The sequence below is a fragment of the Impatiens glandulifera genome, chromosome 1 (genome assembly GCF_907164915.1).
Source record: "Impatiens glandulifera chromosome 1, dImpGla2.1, whole genome shotgun sequence".
In the NCBI taxonomy this organism is placed as follows: Eukaryota; Viridiplantae; Streptophyta; class Magnoliopsida; order Ericales; family Balsaminaceae; genus Impatiens; species Impatiens glandulifera.
In genome coordinates this window covers 114,670,537-114,681,522 of record NC_061862.1, presented here as the reverse complement: position 1 = coordinate 114,681,522, position 10,986 = coordinate 114,670,537, and the positions used below count along the sequence as shown (strand labels likewise).

Genomic DNA, 10,986 nt, shown 5'->3' with positions numbered 1-10,986 from the left:
TACAACTTAGTATATTAATTTTAACTGTGACCGTTTGGTTAGTTTGACGGCTTAACTTAGTAAATTATTGAACTTGATATCTCTAAGTATGTTAGATAGTAAAGTACATTGGTTCAACTGTGAAAGTGGAGTTCTGAATGTCTACAAGGGTTCTGATGTTATTTTGAAAGGTGTCAAGAATGGCACTCTATATTTCTTGTAAGGTTCTACTGTCCTAGGTTCTATTTCTGTTGCATCCTCAGAGATTCACAAGGATGATATGACTAAACTTTGGCATATAAGGCTTGGTCATATGAGTGAAAGGGGATGCAGATTCTAGCAAAGGAGGATCTTCTTAGAGGTCACAAGATCACGAGTCTTGACTTCTGTGAGCATTGTGTTTTTGGGAAACTACATCGCAACAAGTTTCCTAAGGCAATTCACATGACAAAAGACACACTTGATTATATCCATTCAGATTGTTGGGGTCCAGCTAGCGTTGAATCTATTGGAGGTCAGAGATACTTCTTGACAATTATTGATGATTTCTCAAGGATGACTTGGTTGTTTGTCATGAGAAATAAAGGAGAAGCCTTTATATACTTCAAAGAATGGAAAACGTTGGTGGAAAATCAAATTGGAAAGAAAATTAAAAGGTTGCGAACTGACAATGGTCTAGAGTTTTGTTCATTTGATTTCAATTAGTTCTTCAAAGATGCAGGGATTGCTCGACATCACACGGTAAGGCATACGCCATAACAGAACGGTATAGCTGAAAGAATGAATAACACATTACTAGAAAGAGCAAGGTGCATGCTCTCTAATGCAAAACTTGATAAAATTTTTGGGCAGCGGCGGTGACTACATCATGTTATTTGATAAATTGTGGGCCTCACACCGGGATTAACTGTAAAACACCTTATGAGGTATGGTGTGGAAAATCTACTGATTACTCAAATGTAAAAGTTTTTGGTTGCACAGTTTATTATCATGTCAGTGACGGTAAACTAGAGCCAAGAGCAAAGAAAGGAGTATTTGTGGGCTATGGAGATGGTGTAGAAGGATACAAAATATGGTCTCCATCTGAAAATGAGTTATTCTGAGTAGAAACGTCATCTTTGATGAGAACTCTATACTTAACTCTATTGAGAAATCTGTAGCAGGAAGCAGTAGTGTTAACAAACATGTGGAGTTAAAAACTACTTTACAAAAGGAAAAAGAACCCCATGTTGAGGGTCAGCTGCTAGAGTCTGAATAATTAGATTCTCAACTGTCTGAAGTTATTAATGAGAGTGTAGCTGAAGGTTGGTTAAGGAGGATTGGAGTTAGACCACCTCAAAGATACGGTTATGAATATATGGTTGGTTATGCACTATAGGTTGCTGAGGAGGAAGTGAATACATCTTTACCATCCACTTACAAAGAAGCTGTATTCGGGTTTGAAGCTGCGCAATGGTTCACAGCAATGGGAGATGAGATGGAATCACTTCACAAAAATCATACTTGGGAGTTAGTCTCTTTGCCTACAGGGAGAAAGGTTATTACCTGCAAATGGGTTTTCAAGAAAAAAGAAGGTATAACAGTTGTTAAAGGAGTCAAGTTTAAGGCTCGAGTTGTTACAAGGGGGTTCAATCAGAAGGAGAGAGTAGACTATAACGAAATTTTCTCATCAGTAATCAAACATACTTCTATCAGGGTGTTACTAGCAATAGTGACACATCAGAATTTGGAGCTCGAACAACTTGATGTGAAAATAACCTTTCTACATGGAGAGATAGAGGAAGAAATATACATGACTCAGCCAGAAGGTTTCCAAGTTCTAGGAAAGGAAAAATATGTTTGCAAGTTGAAGAAGTCTTTATACGGACTTAAATAGTCTCCAAGGTAGTGGTATAAGAGGTTTGACAACTTTATGATGTCACTTAACTACAAGAGGAGTGCATATGACTATTGTGTGTACTACAACAAGTTGAAGGACGACTCATTCATCTACATAGTCCTGAATGTAGATGACATGTTATTAACATTAAAGAGCAAAACAAATGTTTAGAAGCTAAAAGATCTTCTAAATGTTGAGTTTGAGATGAAAGATCTATGAGCAGCTCAGAAAATTCTAGGAATGGAGATTCTTAGAGATAGAGGGCAAAAGAAACTTTTCTTATCACAAAAAGGTTACATTGAGAATGTGTTGTCAAGGTTTGGAATGTCATAAGCTAAACATATAGATACACCTTGTGCTACTAATATTCATCTTACTACTTTGTTTGCTCCTCAGACAGATGAAGAGAAAAAGTATATGACTCGAGTTCCTTATTCTAGTGCAGTAGGGAGTTTGATGTATGTTATGGTTTGTACAAGACCAAATCTGGCACAGACAGTGAGTGTTGTGAGCAGATTTATGGTATAACTAGGGAAGGAGCATTGGCAAGCTATGAACAGGATATTCAGGTATCTATAGGGAACTTTTGATGTTGGTCTCATATATGGAGGTGATACACAATGTCTGATTACTGGTTATTCAGATTATGATTATGCTGGAGACGTTGATAGTAGGAGATCTATGACTAGTTATGTATTTACTCTTGGGGGATCAGTTGTTAGTTGGAAAGCGACTCTACAACCTATTGTGACTTTATCTACAACAGAAGCAGAGTACATGACATTAATAGAAGTTTCTAAAGAGGGAATATGACTGAAAAGACTAATTAGTGATCTGAGCCTACATCAAGATCAAGCAACTATCTTCTATGACAGTCTGAGTGCTATATGCTTAGCCAAAGATCAAGTTCATCATGAACGGACTAAGCATATTGATGTGCGTTATCATTTCCTAAGGACTGAGAAGAGGATAAAGGTGAAAAAGGTAGGAATTGCTGACAATCCTACTGATATGTTAACCAAGCCAGTTCCTCATAGCAAGTTCCAACATTGTTTGGACTTGCTTAACGTTAGAAACTGGTTGTTGCCCTAGGGGCAACTTTAGAAGAGAGAGATAGAAAAGATTGAACATCTGGGCATTGACTAATGCATCTGGGCCATCTGGGCATTGACTAATGCGTCTAGGTCATCTAAGCATTGACTAATGCATTTGGGCATTGACTAATGCATCTGGACCATATGGTATTGACGAATGCATTTGGGCCATCTAGTATTGACTAATATATTTGGGCATTGACTAATGCATCTGGGCCATCTGGGCATTGACTAATGCGTCTAGGTCATCTGAGCATTGACTAATGCATTTGGGCATTGACTAATGCATCTGGACCATATGGTATTGACGAATGCATTTGGGCCATCTAGTATTGACTAATACATCTGGGCCATCTAGCACTAGCGAGTGCATCTGGGCCATCTGGCACCGGTGAGTGCATCTGGGCCATCCGGCACCGGCGAGTGCATCTGGGCCATCCGACACCGACGAGTGCATCTGTGCCATCTGGCATTGACGAATGTATTTGGGAGATTTGGGCATTGACTAATGCACCTGGGACATCTGAGAGAATTCAAGTCAAGGTGAAGATTTGTTGAATAAACTTGAATAGTTGAGCCTTCTTAATGGGCCGACCCAATTCTCTATTTGTTAGAGTTTATGTATTAGGGTTTCAGGGGACCGAGTGTTATATAAACTCGTGTTATAACCCTAGTTTGACATATCATCTCTATAAACAATCTTCTCAATAATAATCTCTCTTCTGGGTGGACGTAGCCAAGTTCTATCTTGGTGAACCACGTTAAATCTTTGTCTGTTTATTGTTTACGTCATTCTCACGCGTTCCGTTATAACAATTTTTCTTCTTGAACCACTAGATTAACACCACTAATGACATGTTTGATCGACCAATTTTGAAGCATAGACTACGAAGAAACCAATTTGACTTTTGATTTTAATTAGGTATATAAATGGTTCTATTTAGTCAATATATACACCAAAATGCACAACTAAATCGTTAAAATTGGTTAAAAAAAATTAAATTATTGGTTTCGATTTATTAATTGAGATAAAAGATCAATTCATTCGGTTTGATGGTTTTATTCCTTCTTTAGAAACTATTATTAAATAATACAATTATACCTAAAATATTTTTAAAAAATAAATATTGACTATATATTTAATTTAAAAAACAAATACCAACTATGCTTATTTATTTGTTTTTTTGAAAAATGAATTAGTGTCATTTAATTAAAAATCCTAAAAGTGGGAGTGAGTTTCAAGAATCAAAGCTAGACAAACCCTAACTTAGATGAAAATAACAAATGAATTACAGACAAACAAAATGAATTACAAAGACAAACAAACAACCAAACACAAACAAACAAGTTCTACAGTTTTTTTTAATCTAAATTTACTTGTGACGATTTCGAAAGGAATATTTCACCTTTGGCTTAGTCTCCAGTTGTCTTCATTTTTTGAAATTCCTCTACAAGTGTATATGAGTGGATTGTCATCTGCATCAACATCTTCACAAACCTTTTCCTCCATTCTAAGAACTGTGCTATAGATTCTTGCATTTGTTCCCTCAAGATAGTGTAAATCAGGGCTCAAAAGAAGCATTTGAAAACATTTGCATAGAAGTTGTTTCCCTTAACCTCATCATTAGTATGTCTCTAATCTCATTCCACATTCTTGGAAAATTAGAGATATTCATATTCTTAGTAAATTTGTACCATAGCTGAGAGATAAACGAGCATTCCCTAAATATGTGGTTACTTTTTTCCTCATTCATTATACAAATTAGACAGTTAACATCTGGGATGCTTATGTATTTCATAATTTCGTCTTTTATCGTCAATCTTTTCCTATGTTTATTTTATTTCAATAATTGAAAACTTAATTATTCCAACATCAATTATAACTTAGTATATTAATTTTAACTATAACCGTTCGGTTAGTTTGACAGTTTAACCACTACTAAACTTATAATTAACTAAATTGTTGAAGTCGGTTTAACAGTTTTATAAATTACCGTAGATTTGGTCAGTTGAATTGTTTCGGTTCGATTTAAACCAGTTTGGTTCAGTTTAGATAGATTGATCGATCTTATTTACCCTTTCATTTTTAACCATATCTTCTAATTTTCCAATCTAATTTGGTCCATTTTTTTTTTGTTGGATACTTAATTATTGTAATATTATATACTAGCTTACCAAATAAAATAGTACTGAAAATACTCTAATTTGATATTAGCTGTTTTAAAAAAAACAGCTCAATAACAAGGCATTTTGAGTTAGTGATTTACCCTAACTTTTGGATGGATTTCAAACTAACTATAAAGTTCGAGGCTTAGATTAACGAATATTTTATTTAAATGCATAAATTTGAATATCTAGTGTAAGTTAGAGGTCAAAAATGATTTTTTTGCCATTATTTAGGGTTGATATAAAACATGTTCTCTTTTACAAACCCCAAAAAGAAAGAAAAAAAAACCCTGATCAGTTTCTTATTAATATTGGCTGCGCCTCTTAAACCCTAAACGCGCGGCTAGACCCTCTCTCTTCCTTCTTCTGCTAACTCTCTGCGGCTGTGGTGGTGACTGGTGAGGTAAGTGTTATGAGATTCTCTATCCTTCTTACCATCATTTCTGCTTTGTCTCCCCAAAGATGTACCCAATGTTGTGAATTGTTCCAACAACATTGGGTCTTCTTTTGGTTAATCTAATTCTGTAAACAAAAGTTGACCCTATTAGTGATAATCAGGTTATTTCGAAGCTTAAAAGATGCTCGTTTTGTTCGAAACTCCGGCGGGTTTTGCCCTTTTCAAAGTACTTGATGAAGGGAAGCTATCAAAAGTTGAGGTATTTACCTCTAACTTATCATATCTGTACTATTCTATACTCTAGTATCAAGGAGAGTGTTCCTTTAACATCTTATGTAACCCTTTTATTTCAGGATTTGGGGAAGGAGTTTGCGTCACCAGATTCTGCCAGACAGGTAATAAGATCCTCTCATGTGTTTATCTAACAGCTGTTCTTGTTCCAAGTATTTTCAAGAAAAAAATGTTTTCATTTCTGGTCTTTTGAATGTTCTAAGAAATGAATAGATGAAAACTTGGTTTGGCTGTATTTGATGATTAATTGTATTTTTAGTTATTGTATAGTTGATTTCTAATGTAAGAGAGTATCTCTTGTTTTGAATTAATATAGATTGTGAAGCTAAAAGCTTTCAACAAGTTTGAAAATACATCCGAGGCTTTGTCTGCTGCAACTTTGCTAATAGATAGTAAGCCCAGCAAGGGTCTACGGAAGTTTTTGCGCTCTCACTGTGATGGTGAAACATTAGCAGTAGCTGACTCAAAGCTTGGAAACGCAATTAAGGAGAAACTGGTTAGTTTATCCCTCTTTTGTATTTTTTTTGAGAACGCTGACTAATCCCCGCGGGTTAAGCGCTGGGATATCCACCTGTTGTTGCCGCTTGGCTAGAAGAGGGGATTAATATGTTTATATTTAAGTTTTACTAAATTGTATCTTCTAATGTTTCTAGCAAATTGATTGTGTTCACAACAATGGTGTCATGGAGCTCATGAGAGGAGTGAGAAGTCAGTTGACAGAACTCATATCTGGTTTAGCTGTTCAAGATTTGGCTCCAATGAGTTTGGGTCTATCACATAGCTTGTCAAGATACAAGTTGAAGTTTAGTCCAGATAAGGTATTTTATGTTCTCTAAAGATTTTGGATCTTATTTTTTGCTTGTGTTAGTAAATATAAGATCCATCTGATACTAAGTGTTGTTTTTTGTCAGGTGGATACCATGATCATTCAGGCTATTGGTTTATTGGATGATCTTGATAAGGAACTCAATACCTATGCAATGAGAGTTCGAGAATGGTATGGATGGCATTTCCCAGAGCTTGCTAAGATTGTGCAGGACAATATTCAATATGCCAAGACTGTGAAGTTGATGGGTGACCGCACAAATGCTGCGAAACTTGATTTCTCAGAGGTATTTTGTTTGCCATGATCTTGTCTGGTTCATACAAATAATTTTCTTCATTGCTTGTTTGATGTAGTTTGGAAATAATTTGAGTTATTTATAAAAACATTTGTTGGATGAAAAAGTTAAATTTAGGATTATATGAGGTAAATGGCTAATACATTATTTGTCTTCAATATTTTAAGACGTTAAAAAAATAAATTAAGGGTAATTTGATATTTTGTTTGATGAATTTGATCCATGAAGTAATCGATGATGAGATCATAACCTTTTATCAAACAAGGCCTAATGTTTTTTTGCTGCATTTCTGTATGAATTTCAGTTGAGCAATTTCAGTTAAATTTATATATCTTTGCTATCAAGTAAATGAAAAATGATGAATATTTGCAGATTTTGTCTGATGAAACCGAGACAGAACTGAAAGAGGCATCCAACATTTCAATGGGAACTGAAGTCAGTGAGATCGATCTATCAAACATCAGGGACTTGTGTGACCAGGTTCTATCCCTATCAGAGTATAGAGCTCAACTGTACGACTATCTGAAGAGCAGAATGAATACTGTTGCCCCTAATCTGACCGCTCTCGTTGGTGAACTCGTTGGTGCTCGACTAATTGCTCATGGAGGAAGCTTAATGAATCTTGCTAAGCAACCTGGAAGTACTGTCCAAATTCTAGGGGCAGAAAAGGCTTTATTCAGAGCCCTAAAGACCAAACATGCTACACCTAAATACGGGCTTATTTATCATGCATCTTTGATTGGTCAGGCAGCACCAAAACATAAGGGAAAGATCTCGAGATCTCTTGCTGCGAAAACTGCTTTGGCAATTCGAGTTGATGCTCTTGGTGATGGAGAAGACAACTCCATGGGATTGGAGAACCGAGCCAAGGTTTGTTTTCTTTATGTTAAGTCATTTTGTTCTTATGAGCGTTTTTGTAAAATTTTATTTTGTATAACAAAACCTTAATGTTTGTTTGTTTGTGTTCTCAAATCTTTCATATTGAGAATTTAGTTTTTTCTTCCTATTTATTTGTTTGTTATTTAGCTTGAAGCACGATTGAGGAATCTAGAAGGTAGAGAACTAGGCCACTCCGCCGGTTCAGCGAAAGGAAAACCTAAGATTGAATTTTATGACAAGGACAAGAAGGGGGCAGGTGCAATGATCACCGCAGCTAAGGTTAGAATTTTTTATAGCTATGTTTGGATGAATCATAAAATTGCAATTCTGATATGGGAACCATATTGACTCAATTTAATTTGATTATAATTACAACTCAGTTTGAAGTCATCAAACATTGTTGATCTGTTCAGTAAATTGTATCTTAATTGATAATCTTCACTGTCTTCCTTCCAGGTTTACAATCCTTCTGCTGATTCTATTCTTGGACGGACAGAACCAGAAGTTGTGAAAGAACAAGCGATCCCATCACCGGCCCAAACTGAAGAAAAGAAGAAAAAGAAAAAGAAGGCAGCTGTAGAAGAAGATGCTGATGAAGAGGAGGTAGAGAAGAAAGAAAAGAAGGATAAGAAGAAGAAGAAACAAGCATCAGAGGAGAAGTCTGCAGAAGAAGGTGAAAATGGGGAGAAGAAGAAAAAGAAGAGAAAGCATTCTGAAGTGGAGGAGGAGCACCAAACTGAAACTCCAAGTAAGAAGGAGAAAAAGAAGAAGAAGAAAAGTGGAGATTAAATACCAAGCCAAGTCCCCCCCATCATTTTAAAGAAGTTAGGTATCATCTTAAATTGCTGTGTCTTTGATTTTGCTTGTATAATTTATTAAGTTTTTTATTTTATTTTGTGGCTAAGAATATTCAGAGACATAATTTTGAATTAGTTATTTTCTTTTTGAAACTTTTGTTTGAAAGATTATGTTTATTATTAGTTTTTTTTTACCAATTTTGAAGGCATTAATTGGAACCATATATTATTGTTGAAATATAGCATTAATTTCAATTTTATTATTGTAAACTGTTGCTACCATTAAAGAAGATCTATGCTAGTTTTGAATTTTATTAATTTTCATTTGTGTGCGTAGGTTTTATAATTGTTTTTGTTTATATTTGGAAACTCTAATGAGAAAGATGAATGTTTATTCTTTAGCTCAAATGACATTAATAATATTGAAATTTCTTATTTTCATCCAGCTAAAATTTTGTTGTACAGATTATGAAAAAACTTGACAGAAAAAATAACATAACATAAAATAGCATAATTAATAAATTTTACAATAAAAAAATAAAATTATAGTTGGATGAATATTTTTTTTGAAGTCATACTTATTCAAGGATTTGAACCCTTCATATACATTTGTTTAATACTTACATTTTATAATATATATTTAACATTTTAGATTGATAATGAATATATTTTAAGAATAAACAATAAAATATTATTTTATTAATATAATTAATAATTTTAATATATATATATATATATATATATATATTAAACTTATAATTATTAAAATCAATTATAATTTAAAATAAATATTTTTATTTACTATTGACTGAGGGACTACCTGCTAGTTACAAATGCCCTAAGAAACAGTTTAGCCATTTTAATCTCTTTTTTTTTTTTTTAACTTTTTATTTATTTTGAGGCTTGATTTGATTTTTTTTTTGTTAATAAAAAATAAATATTTTTTTTACAAAAAAATATTTTCCTTTATCTTTTTGATTTATTTTCTTCATTTCTCACACAAAATTGTACATCAAACTTGCATTTAAAAATTCAAACAATACAAAAATTGAATATCTCGTTCTTAAACTTAAAATCAGAATAATTTAAAATACAAACATTTATTTTTGAAATAGTTTTAGGTTTTCTCTTGATCCACTCTATCTAGAGGTATGTTTGAATTATATAAATTCTAGCATATTTTTCTATATTGCACAATGACAAACTTAGACATATGTTTAAAAACATATGAGTACCATTTAGATCTAGGATAAGAATTAAGCTAAAGAATTAAATGGGGATGAATCCCGAAAAATGTAAAAATCATATTTTCATTAAATGATTAAATATTTGTAGTAAAGACCCTCCTTCCTTCCGTTGGACACGTTGGACATATATCGAAGTTGTCCTTTCTCACGTGTAATCAACACCTGACCAAAACATAAGACGTGTCTTTGACACGCAAAATATTTCCTTTCCCGGTTTTTTCATGGAGTAAAATCAGGTGACGACTCTTAAAAAAAGTAAAAACTAGCCTAAATCGACAATTTAAAACCAAATTTAAGTCGATCCTACCATTTTGGTCATCATCTCACTCGAAATTCGAGAGAAAAATAATTCATTGGGCATTCAAACGAGATTCGATACCAAACGATTTTGAGGCGATACACATAACAAAATGCGAATTGTGATAAAGAAGGTTCAACGCTCTCTTTTTCTCGATGTTCAAACCATAGTGAAGACCTTATGAATAGTTGGAAAATGATTAATGTTAAGGATTTAATCCTTAATTTTTTCATAAGAAATATTTTAGTCCAAGCAAAAACTCAAATAATTTCGCATTCTTATGGTTACAAATAAATTTCCTAATCGATCGACAACCATAACAATTCACCACATCACATTCAAATTCTGGAAGTACTCAATCTAGCAATTTCTTTTCAATATGCCATATTATGAGTAATATTCATGAACATAAAGATTACCTTGGTGTAGGGTGGAGATGTCACAAGTTAAGGCCATATTGTGTAGATGCATTGTTTCTTTTTACACGTTTTAACTTCTTGCCATAGGTCCTACATAGTCACAGTTACTTCAAAATGTTTTTGGAATCGTGCTAACAATCTAGGAGCGGGCTATGACGTCAACCACCATCCACTACGTAGCTCCGTCTTCATCTTAAAGCTTGACAGAAGTTCCATGGAGGAAACCTAATTTTACTAACGGCAATTTTATACTCTTGATTGAAGAGAAATAGTTCGATCCAATCAATATGATGGTAGTACTAGAATTATATTCTCCACAAAAGTTTAATAGATCAACATTGTATTTCTTCTTTGTAGGTGTGATTTTGTTTGTATTTTTATTCGTGACTAGTTGTTTGATGCTTGAGCTCTTTATGGAG

At 33.8% G+C, this 10,986-nt stretch overlaps 1 protein-coding gene across 1 annotated transcript; it reads left to right on the top strand.

Moving 5' to 3' along the window:
* Positions 1 to 5,387: 5,387 nt before the first annotated feature.
* Positions 5,388 to 8,801, top strand: LOC124919615 (probable nucleolar protein 5-2). The gene is made up of 9 exons (XM_047459890.1): positions 5,388 to 5,521; positions 5,677 to 5,774; positions 5,869 to 5,910; positions 6,123 to 6,302; positions 6,460 to 6,624; positions 6,718 to 6,918; positions 7,300 to 7,797; positions 7,954 to 8,085; positions 8,263 to 8,801. The coding sequence occupies exons 2-9, from the start codon at positions 5,697 to 5,699 to the stop codon at positions 8,593 to 8,595; spliced, it is 1,629 nt and encodes a 542-aa protein (XP_047315846.1). The 5' UTR covers positions 5,388 to 5,521; positions 5,677 to 5,696; the 3' UTR covers positions 8,596 to 8,801.
* Positions 8,802 to 10,986: the final 2,185 nt, after the last annotated feature.

What these genes read in the sequence shown, in the direction of transcription:
- LOC124919615 (XM_047459890.1), top strand. Translation starts at nt 5,697, where the DNA reads ATGCTCGTTTTGTTCGAAACTCCGGCGGGTTTTGCCCTTTTCAAAGTA. An exon ending in CACCAGATTCTGCCAGACAG is followed by an intron (nt 5,911 to 6,122) that starts GTAATAAGATCC and finishes GAATTAATATAG; the next exon opens with ATTGTGAAGCTAAAAGCTTT. An exon ending in ACGCAATTAAGGAGAAACTG is followed by an intron (nt 6,303 to 6,459) that starts GTTAGTTTATCC and finishes TAATGTTTCTAG; the next exon opens with CAAATTGATTGTGTTCACAA.